The 14,380-nt window shown below is 41.9% G+C and overlaps 1 protein-coding gene across 1 annotated transcript in view; it reads left to right on the forward strand.

Annotated features, from left to right (window-relative positions):
- Nucleotides 1-14,380, forward strand: part of LOC121603868 (protein kinase C-binding protein NELL1-like) — a 233,413-nt gene that overhangs the window by 183,534 nt on the left and 35,499 nt on the right. Inside the window, exon 14 of the mRNA XM_041933140.1 lies at nucleotides 360-482. Coding sequence (XP_041789074.1) covers nucleotides 360-482 — 123 coding nt within the window. The remainder of the gene's footprint in view (nucleotides 1-359; nucleotides 483-14,380) is intronic.

Consider the following 14,380-nt stretch of genomic DNA (forward strand, 5'->3'; position numbering starts at 1 on the left):
CTGGCGTGTGTCAGCTGTTGCTCCCATCGCTTCCACCTTCTGATGGTGAAGCACAACTAGGCGAGAAAAGGCAGCGGTGCTTTTGTCACTGTTTGATGTAACCTTTTGAACATGCCAGGCAGAGCTGGTGTCGGATGTTCAGAGGGCTGGCTGTTGACAGGAGAAAAGCTCAGCTGTGACCTCATATTCTCAGCCAGCTAGCTGGTTGACTGTCCTCTCATCAGTGGAATTTCCACAAATTTTCCGGCTGCCCAGCTGAAAACGAAATGAGGATTTTTCCTCAACGACCTCGCCATCTTTCACAAAACAGACACACAACTGTCCTGACTGAGGAGTCTCTCTCTCCATCTCTCCCCCAGAGCATGACGAGTGTGCCAGCAGCCAAAATTTGTGTGATGAGAACGCCATCTGCACCAACACCATCAGAGGACACCTGTGTACCTGCAAGCCGGGCTACGTGGGAAACGGCACCATCTGCAGAGGTAAGTTCCTGTCCTGGAACAGCCCTCCAGACACACAAACACAAACGGCCACCGATGGAGGCCCGAGCCTTCCTCCGCACGCTTTGATGGTGGCTGATCCTCTGCTCCGTAACATCACGGTCGGCAGCAGCTGCCCCAGAGATGATGAAAATTGATTCCGGACCAGTTTCAGCCTGTTTCACCACATGTGTGCCTCCACTCCCTCACTGCTCACCCTGCTGCCCGTTGACCTGTCGCCCCACCCAATCGCCTCGCCCGGTTGGTCCTACAGTGTCATCCAGATGAAGGGAGGAAGGAAGGCGCAAATGAGCAATGTGCTAGTGCAGTGCTTGTGGGTGTGTGTTGTATTTACAGTATATGTACATATATGCGCACAAACATGTAATCAAACATCTCTTTGTGAAAGCTTTCGTTCAGCCTGCTGCAGGAGTGTTCTTACTACACTCCAGCCTAATCACTAAAGCACTTATTGGCTGTGTGCTATTATCTTCAGAATTGAAAACAGGGACAGTCGATGATTAAATCAAAGTGGAAAAGTGCCTCAATAACAGGAAATTAATAAATCGACAGCATAGCGCAGTAGCAGTACTACACAGACAGGGCAGGGTGATAATTCACATCTATGATTTAAACTTTCTGTGGAATTGTGTTGATCTTTATAAAACATCATTTTGTTCAAACTTTGCAGACACAGGGGGGTATCTGACAGATTTTGTGCAGTGTAAACCACTTAAAAACCACTCATTGCATTAAGCATATCATAATAAAAATTACTCATGTTTAATATTTAGGCTAAAGCAATTTGAACAGAACATTTTGCATATTATCCAGTCTTGCTTTTTTCCCCCACAATCACATAGTTTCCCACGTCAGCAGCATCAGATGTGTGATGCATCTGAAATGTCACTGAAGTAAATGTGAATTGGCAACTTTCTGTGCAGACAATAGCTGCAGAGCCAGTATTTTATGTGCAGCAGCTGCTGCATCGAGAGCATAATGCCTTACAAAATGTGGCGTTTACATACAAATCAAGCTTTGTTTAACCCAAACTGATCAATTTCAAAGTTTCAGCGTCGGCCAGATTGGTCTAAAAAGAGCTGTGCCGCCACGTAAAGTGAGTTTTGAAAGTTTTAATATCCTGCTATAACTGTGCAACCTTGATACATTACTTGCTTCAGTAGCTTCTCACAATCAATGCAGACATCTTTCCAATAAACGCCGGCTTTTTGACACAACTACCCATTTTTACTGGCTGGCCAATTCAGATGTGGCGTCTTTAATAAAGTCTGTGAGCACGCGTTATTGAGTAACAGCAGGCAACGCTCCTTATTTTTACAACAAGAGTGACTTATTGCTGTTTTATTATGATGACATGATCTCCCATTTGGGGGAAGCTGCTCTGTGTTTAACAATTCCTTTATCGAACTGAACAATGAAATGAAAAACAAGCAAACAAAACAACCATTAAATTACATTTATGCTTGTTTACCAGTTACATGAAAAGCACTTTTGGAGCGTGCGGTGGCATTTGTTTCTTTATTGTCGCTCTGTGACCTCGTGTTAGCAGTAATGCGAGCGGATATTTGTGGAGGCCCGTGTAGCTGTTTACACGCCCTTTGACATTATCGATGTGTATGCCAGCATGCACACGCACGACCTTCAGTTTTCGACTCTACGTCCACGTGTCCACTCAGCCGTGTGCTGCTTGAACTATATTTAACTGTGCATTTGCACTGACGGCTGCCGCAGTGGGACAGTCGCTGCAGGTTCGGGACAGACGAAGCAGGACAGTCGATAGCAGTCCATGTAGGGCTCTTGTGGAGTCTGAGGAGTCTCGTTAGAGCGTTGGCAGCTTCTACAAGCTGAGTATTAACAGTTTACAGTTGAGCCAGTGAGGTGAAGAGAGGGAAAGCACTCTGTCTCTGTTAGGGTTGTGTTTTGATATCGAGGTTGGATCCACTTCCACACTGGTAAAATACCAGTAAAATTTCTTTTTCCCTCTTTTTATATTAGCTCATTACAATTTAGCTAAACAGCAGATGTACTGACTATATCAGGAAGAAGATGTGTATTTTAGTACACTGAATCTTTGGATTTTATGCATTTAATATGGCATGTGTTGTTTTTGCCTTTTATTGCTCAGATTCGTCGGAAGCTAAAACTACACAGATTCAAAAGAGGATTGGAAAGGATTTAGATCTGATCACCAGACTTGATTCTGGATTCAGATTTGATAAAATGTTTTGAATCCCAACTCTAGTGGAGTTACAGCATGTACGATTCACAACAGACTGAACTAAAGCACTAAAACGAGACATGGAGGAGGCAGTTTTTAAATTAGGTCTGCAAACGCCTGATACAGTGGACTGACTTCTGTCTGAAGTATAGAATTGGAAAACCTATAATCTAAATTGGTATATGTCTGAATAATAAATTAACAAGACTAAGAATCTCACCGAACAATCAGTGCCATTGAGTCAGTGCTCAAAAAGCAGTGGTTTGATGTGCAGCCCTTCTCGGGTCCAGTGCTTCATTTGTAAATAAAAAGATCCCATGAGCTCGCAAGAAGCCCTTTCATGTAATTTTCATGACTGTGTGTTTATGCATGGCAGCTGTCCAAGTGATGGGAGCATCATTAAGCTTAATTACGCTTTGATTTTGCAAACTGCTTAAACGTGATCTCAGTAAATGTCCAGCTTAATATGTGGCATCATGGGAATTTTGTGCTTTGAGGGAGTGTGCATCACCTGATGAGACTGGTCCTTACAGACAACCCAGTGCTGATCTGCCAACAAATGCTGTACACCATCAGTTTTGTTTTCTGTTTGTCTTCCTTTCATCTTCTAAAACCTGACTTTTAAACATAGCTCATGAACAGCCATGTTGAAAATCCCTAAAAAATTCAAAAATGTAGTCCACTGATCGCATCAACTTGTTTAACAGAGAGAGAAAAACATGGTTAATTTTGACCCGCTCCACCATGATTTCTCACTCATTAAGTCGTGTTCTGTATATGCACTGCTGCTCATTACCGTGACAACTAATAATGTTGTAATTAGAAGGACAGGACGGAGGAAAGCATGTCCGTCATACCAGTGATTAGCCGAGGACAGTGTGGAAGCATGCAGCTGCAGGTGGACGTATGTACAGACGTATGTTGTGTGTGAGATGGATGGAGAGTGAGTGCAAGGGGGGAGAGAGATTAATTAAGAGAAGGAAACCAAGAGCTGGATGGCGAGGCAGAGGGTAAATGCAAAGACGACGATAGAGCAGAGAGGCAGAAAATGACGAGAAGGAAAAAAGAAGTAGGTGTTTCCAGCCACCCCCCTCCCCACCAGCCTTCTGTAACACAGGCATTAAGATGGGCGGCAGGTGGAAGGCAGGTCTAGGGAGAGATCAATGCAATTTGCAAAGTGCCTTCCACACAGTTTCTGCTGCTGGATTGTCTCCAGGCGCCATGCTACACACACACACACACACAAACACAGACAATATGCAACCTGACTGTAGCGCTACCTCCACATTTTTCACTCTGGCAGTCACGGCCAATGTGCAAATGATGGAACAGAGCAGCTACAGAGGCGGATGTCTCAAACAATGTTTAGAATATGAATTATGGAATATAAATACATGGAAATTACTACACGTGGTGGAAAGACTTATGTTCATGGCGGAATGTGAAGCACTGTGTTAAATGGACACCAGAACAAAGTATGTGGGCGCCCGGTCATTACACCCATACGTGACTGCTGAAGACTCTAAAACCGTGGACATTAATCTGCTGCAATAACAGCCTCCGCTCTTCTCCGAGGGCTTTAGAACCTGGCTGCAGGGATTTGTTCCCGCTCACCCGCAAGAACATGAGTGATGTTGGACCATGAGTTTTTAATTCGTCCTGCAGTTGTTAGACGGGGCTGAGGTCAGGGTTCTGTGCTTGCCAATCAAGTTCTTCCACACCAAACAAGGAAAATCATTTCTTTGCGGAGCTCACTTTGTGCATGCGCGATTTTCATGTTGATGCAGGAAAGGGGCCTTCCTCAAACTGTTGCCACAGACCTGGAAGCATGCTGTTGTTTAAAATATCATTGCATGCCTTTACATAAATATTTCTCTTCAGTGCAAATAAGGGTGTAGCTCAAACCATGAAAATCAGCCCCAGACCAAAAGCACAGAAGAGCACTTGTCCACATACTTTCGGCCATGTAGTGCAGCTAATGTATGATCGGCCAGTACACAGAGACCCCTCATGACACTGTCACTTCTACTCACTGATGATATTTGTCAGGAGCAGGTGAGGAAATTTTATGCTTTTTAATAATGTCATTAAAACTATCCACATCTTACCTATCCTATTCTGCCCAATTAGTATTATGCGAGCTGGGAGTTGGAGGAATCGGCCTCTATTTTCCCCTCCCCCTGAGATCTCATTACTGTGTGATGGCAACAGTGTTGGCCAATCGACCTGTGCCTCCCTTCTCATTCCCCTCATACATCACCGCAGCCCTCTCAGGAATAAGGGAATTAGTCTGAGTGCGACTGCAGCTCCTCAGCCTGTCCCTGCTAATGTTAATAAGGCAAAGCCTTGAGCAATGAGCCCATAGTAGACGGGGCCAAATCAGGTTTCGGAGCCAAAAAGTGAGTGATTACCTTGACGTGTTAAAAGATAAACAGGTGATGAGCGTCCTTGAGTGACAGCGGCTTATTTCCTGTGAAAGCAAACATCTTCCGCTGCAGTGCATTTTATTTGCAGGGGTATCATTTGACCTTTGGTATCTGTTGACGGCTGCAGATGAGGGTTTTGCGTACTCTGCGACTTTGAAACTGTAAATCTCTCGCTTAATTTTTTATTAGAGCTCAAAGGAAAAACCCTCTCTCAGATCCTCGTCCGGTTAGATTTCATTAAGTGATGATTCATGAATTAGATGTTATTTTGAGATGAAGTGTGGACTTATTGTTCCCTCCTCAACTTGCCTGAACACCCTCTTTATCATTCAATACCTTTCCCTTAATGCCTTGCAGTAACCCCTGCAGAGCGGGACCGGACTTGTGGTATTTAGCTGTGATTTAGGGTTTGAAGCGGAGGAACCTATAAGAGCAAGACTTTCCTACTCACTGTTACTGAAAAGGCAACACATTGCCTCTGCTTATTCTACAATTAATCTCCCTCGTTTGTATTGCTGGGGCTTTAAGGCAGCTCTGGAAAGACCCCTGCAGCTGCTGATTCTGTGTGACTGACACCAGGACTCTTCATCTGGAGGCAGGACAACATCAGCACTGGTCATTCATTACAAACCACCTATACTAACTAAACTAAGTTTTCCCGACAAGCAACCTCATGTGGTCGTGTGACTAATGGCTTTGTTCTCTCACCTCACATGTCATTTCTGTTTTACAGGAGAGTAATTACGGCTAATATTGTTGCTACAGCAATGCAATGCCCTTTCAGCGACCGTTAATGACATAATAGATTTGCCTGCTGCAGATATTATGCAAACAGACAATAGATGGAGGAGTGCCGCTATTGTCGAGGCTCATGCTGTTTAGCCGTAGTGCAGCTTTGGTATAAAAACACAATCTGAAAAGGCCATTTAAGATCTTAAGTTTAAAATGACTGATCACAATCCAAAGTCTGACACAGCTTGGTAGCACACTTTGTAATCACATACGTAGGTTCAAATTTAACTCCACACCAGCCGAGTGTGCAGCTTATAGCAGGCCTGCAGCTGACCCTCTACCTGCCCGCTGTGACATGGCTGATTGCAGTGCCACGTAAAGAAAGGCCTCCCTCTCAAGAGCCCATTTTACTACTATTGATTGACTGGAAACTACTATTGGGCTGACTGGAAATGAGGGGTTAAGGCTCCTTCTACCTTTACTTACTCTATCTTCCTTCTCTGCCTCTCCCCGCTCCTTTTGTGTATTACAATTCTCTCGGGGAGAGAAAGAGCTACCATTATGTAATCTCCCTCGGAGCACATTAAATAAGCCACAATAGTTCAATCGGAGCACGGCATAAGATTATAGATCAGTATTGTTCCCACTGCCAGCCTAATGATCAGCAGCCTTTGTCGGCAGCAGAATGACTGAGCTAATCTTGTTAATGGTCCGTTTCATTCCCTAGGACTGGTTTGTATAGACAAAGGGGTTTTAAATAGAGAGGATTTGAGTAGCGAGTCTAAACAGCGGCGCAGAGGACAAAGGCATTGACTCGTGCTTTTCTCATCTTGCTATCAGAGCTAATCGCAGAGGAACCATGTTGCAAACCAGCTAACAACGAGCACTGAAACCCGGGCTAATGTATTCTGAAAGATTGAGGGAGGGGGGTTGGTATTTGCTGCAGGGAGGGGAAAAGAGAAATGGGTGGGGGGCAGGGGGGGCACATTGGATGCAGCCTTCATTTCCCCTACAAGTATGAAGCATTTAATTTTCTGTTTACATAATTACTGCTCCCCGTCATCCCTTTTTGATAGGAACAACACATTTAGCGGCTTCTCTGCTGTGTAGCTCCGTGCTAGAGGGCACAGTGTTTTACAACATTTAATTGGGTGAAAACCACAGCATCTGAAGCTATGATTAATTGCAAATGTAGAAAAAAAATGTAAGAAAAAAAAAACCTACTTGTTTTTGAAGCTTTGTAGCAATTATCATTTGAGGCAATTATTTTTAGTCTGTGGCCTGCTGTTAGATGGAGCTGCTCTGCAGCAAAGAGAAAAATCCTCTCTTGTGTTCAGCTCTATCAGATTCACTCTTGTGATGTAATGTAATGCACCAGGCGAGAATCTAGCCTGCTGTCCTCGTTCTCTCTGATCCGTGGTGTTTTTTGCCTTCAATCAGTCTTGTGTCAGTGATGCTCTGCAGTATTAAATCTGTGCAAAGAAGACTCTTTGTTTAATATGGAGATGCAGTGTGATACAGAGGAAGGCAAACCCATAATGATACCAGCTAAACTCCACTGATTCTAGTCTTTTCTGCAACAGCAATGCTAAACCTGATTAGTTGCACTCATAGTAATATTCAATATGAGTTCTGTTCAGAGCTGTGCACTTGAGACATCGACTCGAGTACAATTTAAGTCACTGAAATGAAGATTTGACTTGGTCTTATTTGAGACTGTCATATTGTGTTGGTCAGCATTGTGCTTATGAAGACTGGAGTTGAAACTAAAACTTTATGCACAAAAGATGTAAAAACAGCTTTGCTGCTATTAATATGACAGGTAGCTTTTCTGAGTCTGTGGGAGGAGAACATGAAGAAAGAGTTCACATGTACATGCAGTGTTTTATGGTTTGACAGCTTCTCAGGAGGAGCCAGCAGGGTCCACGGAGGACTGTGTTTGAAGACATTTCTGGCTGAGTTAAAATGAACTCTTATCATCCACAGTGTGTCTGGTTTGGTTCCAACGCATTTAATCAGTTTGTTGTGGTTTTTATCTCCCTTTTTTTCTTGCTCTCTGTATCCTCTCCTTTTTTTTCTTTATCATTAAGGTGAATTTGAGCCAGGAAGGAAGGTTGAATGCAGGAAAGTAGAGGCATAGGCCTTGTGCCAACTCTTTGCATGTGCAGCAAACACCAGAACACATGTATACGGTAGAAAACGCTGATGAGATATCACATGTACCAGTGGATCCAAACCGATTTGGCTTGTGACCCCTTCAACTGAAGCTGTTTGCAATTCGTCATCACATATTAACGCCTTAGTATGGACATGTGTTTAGCATTTCAGCAAAACAGTGATTTTTCCCTGCTTAGATTGCTTCGTTTGAAGAATTCATAGAGGTCTGAAGCAGTGAAAATGTTCATTATGTCACAAAAAAAATTATGGACAAGTCAGAAAAAATGTCGATTTTTTTGTATGTTGGGTTTCTTTCTCATCCCTTTAATCACCTGGTGATCCTGCAGATTTATCACGGGACCTTCTGGGGCATCCCGACCCCTGGTTGGGAACCACCAGCCTGTTGTGTAAAGAGGAGTTTCGTAGCCTGGAGTTTGTTTTACGACTTTTTGAGGTTTATGTAACCTGGATGAAGCCTGGGTGGAGCTGAGGTCAGGCAGGGAAGTAGCAAGCTCCACCTCTGACTGCGATTGGCTGAGACACCTGTCTGTCTATCACTTACACCTTAAACGTGCCCTTCTTTCAGTACTTCCTTACTTTCCTCATTTTAAAACTTGTCACAAAGAAATATAAAAGAAGTCAGTAACTGAGACCTGACTTTCTCAGGGCCTTCACCTGATAATTGTCGCCTGGGAACACGTTACCTGAAATGGACTCCACAGATTTAGACGTCCTGACAGCCAGAAAATATTTGCTTACTGTACATTAACCTCTAATGATTCACATCAGTGAAATATTTTATCAAACCTATCGCCTGTAAATCTCACTGATGTCTTATGATATGCATTTGAATAAATAATTATCTGCAGCAAAGAAAACACATTTTCTCATTTTCAGGAGTATTATACAAGTAGCACATCCTCACATTAGCCTGCAGATAAGATGACAACAGGTTTTTTGTTGCTGGTTATGGGCACCTCGCTGCATTTCCGGGTGCTGCCATTAAACATTGAAAGACAAGCAGTTGGTTATAACACACAAAATGGAATTTGACAGAAACATTCATTAGCTGAGAACATGTCGAAATAGAGAAAAACATTTGCTTGAATATATTGCTGCTTATGATTACTAGTGAAGCACATATCACATACTGGAAAAAGAAATTGTACTGATTAGACTCCATCAGTTTCAGTTTTCATGCAGTACTCTGCTCCCCATTTAAAGAAATTCAATAGCTGCAGGGCATGCTCTGCTGAAATAAGAGGTCTTCATAGGCTGCAAGAGTGAATAAAGAGAAAGTGACACTTTTCACCTGATGTTTATTTGCATTAATAGGAACAAGTGTACAGCACTGAATATGTTTGTGAATGATAAATAATGCATTTGCTTATCTGTTAATAAAGTTGTGCTTTGCATTTCATGTGAGATTAATTTCCCAAGATGCTCTCTCCCTTGTCCAATAAACTGAAAATTCAAAGAAAACAAATTTTGCTCTGAACCAAATGTGTCACCCTCATCCCTCTCTGAATTACAGTGAATTCAATTTGCAACCCGCACTAATAGCATAACGAAATTCACCTGGTACATAGCTGTGGTGTAAAAAAAAAAAAAGCCTGTTTTCAAACACAGCCGGCGTTTCAGCCGGGACTGAAAAGCACAAAGCCCACAGGCTCTGGGCTCCAAAACACTTTAGTTCAGATCTGTGGGCTCTGACTGATTTATGGCAGGCTGCAGGCTGTGCGCACACACACACACACACACACACAGATAAGGTAAATAACGGAAAGACAACTAGAGGAAATAACTGACAAGTAAAAGGCCTTGAAACTTAAGCTGCTGCATTGTTCACTCACAGCCACCACTGGGGGTTTTACTTCAAAAAGGTAATCAATAAGTGATTACTTATTATTTTTAAGATTGTATATTGTACTTAGATAGTAGAGTATTCACATCACACTTTTAAGTTACTTTATCAGTGATTAATACTTGAGATGTAAAGAATTCAGAGCTCTGCAACAACAATGTGAACTTTGAATGTAGACTTTGAAACTGGACTTACTTGAGACCTGAATAGCTGTTTCTCCTCCGAGTCATAGCTAAGTGAAGTCTGAACACACAGAATTGATACATGTATTTTTAGATTGTGTGACACATACTTCCTGATGATATCATTATCCTGTTTGTTAACCAAGTGCATTAAGGTCCAGAAATCCACTCAGAAATCATAAAGTTGCTCCTTTTGAATTAAGAACTTGCCTGAGAATCATCATGTTTTTATGTTTTCTTCAGTGTCAAAGTAATCTAGTGACAGTTGTCTGTACATGTGTGGGCACACTACAAACAGGAACTGCTTCAGGATCAGATCCTGAGAAATGATTCTGCATACTTTTGATTGAGCCAATTTATGAACAAATATAGGCTAAACAAAAAGCTCACAGGTAGCTAACTGGCTCCATGCAGCTGATTCTGGGCACAACTCATACTTCATAATGATATTCTTGTCTTTACATGACAGAGATGTTTCACTCAAAGCATGACATCCCTGCTCTTATACACACACACGTACATTCTGACAGCAAAAGACTGAATGAGCCAAAGCCTGATTCGTACGTCCTGCCAAACTTTGCATTCAGTCCACTGCAGGAGAGTTATTTTATTTCCATCCTGCAAGTATCTATTATTTCTTTTCTATTCCTGAATAACTGAGGAAAGTACTGTGATTACTTTCAGCAAATCAATGATTTCAACCTTCCTCTAATGTACTGATGGACACAGGCACAGAGATATGGATCATATGTCATTCTCTAAACTTGTCTACTAATAGTTATTGACCTCTTGTTGTTGTTGTCACTTTGTCTGAGTTGTTGTCACAGTCAGGATATGATCTGTTATTTCTGCTTTCATATCAATATCGAGCACTTGAACAGATAGAGGGGGAAAGACAGACAGGACCTCATCAGTGCAGATGATGGGATCAGCCGTATGTAGATCTATGATGTGTGTGTGTGTGTGTGTGTGTGAACATGCTTTTGTGTGTGTGTGTGAACATGCTTTTGTGTGTGTGTATGTGTGTGTGTTTTATTAGAATCTGATACCCAGGTTTCAGCTAATTAGAGCAATGTTCCTGCCAAACAGGAAATTTGGAAAGCCACACACACACACACACAGAGCCAGAGATTTTAATTTACCACCAAGAAAGCAGCCGGAAATAAGAAGGGACTGAGACTGATCCAAAAAAGAAAGAAGAATCCAAATGATTCCTTCTCAGATGATTTTATAGTATGAATGTCAGAGATACTTTCCACAGAATTCCTCAGACAAAATACAAAGAAACAACCCCAAAGTGCAAGTGGATGCAAAACAGAGAATACCTGCACTGGTTTTACAGGTAAAGCTCATCACTTTGGCTCGCTTGTTAGCATGCAAGCATTTACTAATTATAGTCGTGGGAAATAAATAAGATTGAGATTATAAAAAGCTACTACGATGAGCATATAAAATATAATTACTTTTATACTCTGACTACATTTGTCCAATAGTACTCACATACTTTTGAGTAAAGTTTTGAGCGCAGGATTTCCACTGTAATGGATTACTGTAGTAAAATATCTGAATACTTCTTTCACCACTTGCTAGTAAGCCTTCAACACAAAGTACAATCGAGGCTGATGGAGATGTCATTAGTTCTGCAGGTATTTACTCACAGATTTAGCACAGTATGGGCCAAATCTAATTATGGCACAACATGAAAAGTCACCAAACTTCTTAAGTTACATCAAAAATGTGCCAATTCATAGTACCTGTTGAGATGGTTCTCTGACCTGCCGCTGGTGCTAGAAGTAACCAGAGAGGACCATGAAAGTTAAGATTCATCATGAATATCTGTACAAAATAACACAACAAGCATTTGCTTGAGACATTTCAGTCTGGACAACAATGTCCCCCCTAGAGCCTGTTGCTAGCATGGCTAAAAAGGTCAAACCAGGGGTCCCAGAGGAAGAAACATGGGTTAGTGTGTGGAGACATTAGCGTGTTGACGAAGTGAAAGAAATGAAGCAGCAGCTGTCTCCTCATGGGAGAATATGGTGGTTTCTGTTCTCTTTACCTGCCTTTAATACCAGCTGCTGCTCCGCCTGATGGAGCTTCCACCTGCATGAGAAACACACACACACACACGGATGCATATCCACTTTACATCCCCAGCTCATCCGCAGCCTCTTTTAATGCAGCTTTCTCAGCTGTCACCTCCATCATCTCTCTTCTCTTCTTTCACCCGTCTATTTCCCGCCTCTCATCTGTCCTCTGTCTCTTCCGTGTGCTTTCTGTCGGGGCGATAGTGACGGGTTTAGTATGCAGAGTCATATTTTAAAGGCTTTTCTTGCTCGCTATTTATTCTCAGAAACTTTGTAGAGAATGAATTAGTGCGGGAACAAAAAGAGTTTTTATGAGATTTGGCCCTCGTTCCAATCAGATGCGAGTGGAGACTACAGCTGCAGGTTGCCAGACACAATTATGATGGCATATAACTCACAAGTTTGTTAAAGGAAAATGTTATAAAATCCACAGTTTATCCATATTATCGAACCTTGTATTAAGCAGTACCAAAGGTACAAAGGTACCAAAAGCACACAGTAGAGCTGCCTTTGCATGAGTCCAGCAGGTCACAGCTGGATGTAACCTGGAACATCTAAATGTTTACAACTTAGTGTGAATATCTTGTTTTTCCACTTCCCCCTAGAAAATATGGTGATCATCGTTTATTGAAGTCTAGTCCAGCAGTGTCCCTTTGTCCCACCATCTGTACAACTAACCAATTAGAATGATGACCAGTAAATAGCTATTTACAAAAATTGAAATATTGAAAACTTTATTGGAAAATTAATAATGTCAGATGAAAGTCAGATTTTAAAAGCCCTTTTCCAGGCTAATGCATAACCATCAGCTCATTTTCTCAGCATTTTTTTTTCTCTCAGCTTGTTTTTACTGGAGTTTTTTTTTTTTTTTTTTTTTTTTTTACTGTGTTTACTGTCAGCTGCACTGATGGTTGTCCTTTTGCAGCAGGGAAGATTGGACTTGTTGATGCCAGGGGACATAAAATGTTGGTGGAAATTATGTTAAACCAATCTGCTCCGAAATGATATGCGTGTATTTAGTGAGACTCTGGAAAAGCTGAAAACTGATAAACCTCAAAGGGTCAGTTCAGCCAACCAGGTTGTGAAAAAATCCCTCTTGCAGCATCGAAAGATTAAAAACGTGTGTTGTGAAGTCATGACGATTAACATGATTATCCAAAGGTGAATCTGGAAAGACACGTTGGCTCTAAATCTTTCAATGCTTCTCCATTGTATTGTCGTGGAGGCAGAAATCTCACATCTGAAACTGAATGGCTGGATAGTATATTTGTATTTGTGTGCATTATTTTATAGAAAAGGTGTATTTGCCCTTGCACTTGAGTGTAATGGGTAACCAAAGAATCTAAGCACCACTTTGGACCAACAACTGAAGATCTCTTAAACACAATCTTCCTCATAACATCAAATTCACACCGTGTCTCGATGTGATGCATATCCCTCCTCCAGCTTCCCGCAGCATGGGTCATGGGTATTTCCACCACTATATGTCGCCTCTCAGCAATAAACTTCATCTTATCAGTGAAACAGCAGAGGCTGGAGGCAGCATCGGTGTTAGCTCGCCTACCTGTGTGTGTGCCTCAGTAATGGATTCAGATAGAGGGAGTCGTTCGTCCTGCGCCGCCCTTGGTTATGAAAGCTCCTCACATCCAGTTGCCAAGGGCGTCCCTGCTCCTCCCATCGCCGCTGCTCTGATAGGTTCATGCCCCCACGACTCTTCCACAGATGAAAATAGATAAAATCATCCAGACGTGGCGTGAACAGCCAGTTAATGTTTGCCACACACTGATTCAGTCCAAAAAGAGGCAGTGAGATGAATGTTGGTTTGCTTTTTTTGTTGTTGTTTTATTCAGTTGTTATTCAGAAATTGATTTTTTTTTTTTTTTTTTCCATAAGAAATATGTAATAAAACTCCTCCAGCAAAGTGTTTTGGCTCGCGGTTATTTTGTTGTTATTTATCCACAGTCCTGCCACATCTTCTCTTTATAAATTATAATCACCAAAATCTTTTCATGCACATCCTTTAGTTTCATTTGTACCTCAGCTGGGCAAATAAATGCATCTATTAACATACACACCAACACTTAGGATCCAGATCTAAGCAGGAATACATTCTTTATATAAGTGGGGGGGGGGGTTGTAGTTTGAATTCAAGCCAGTAAACACCAAGTTTATGTACCCCAAACACAAAAATATAAACCATTTAAAATATAACTT

The sequence above is a fragment of the Chelmon rostratus genome, chromosome 1 (genome assembly GCF_017976325.1).
Source record: "Chelmon rostratus isolate fCheRos1 chromosome 1, fCheRos1.pri, whole genome shotgun sequence".
NCBI lineage: Eukaryota > Metazoa > Chordata > Actinopteri > Chaetodontiformes > Chaetodontidae > Chelmon > Chelmon rostratus.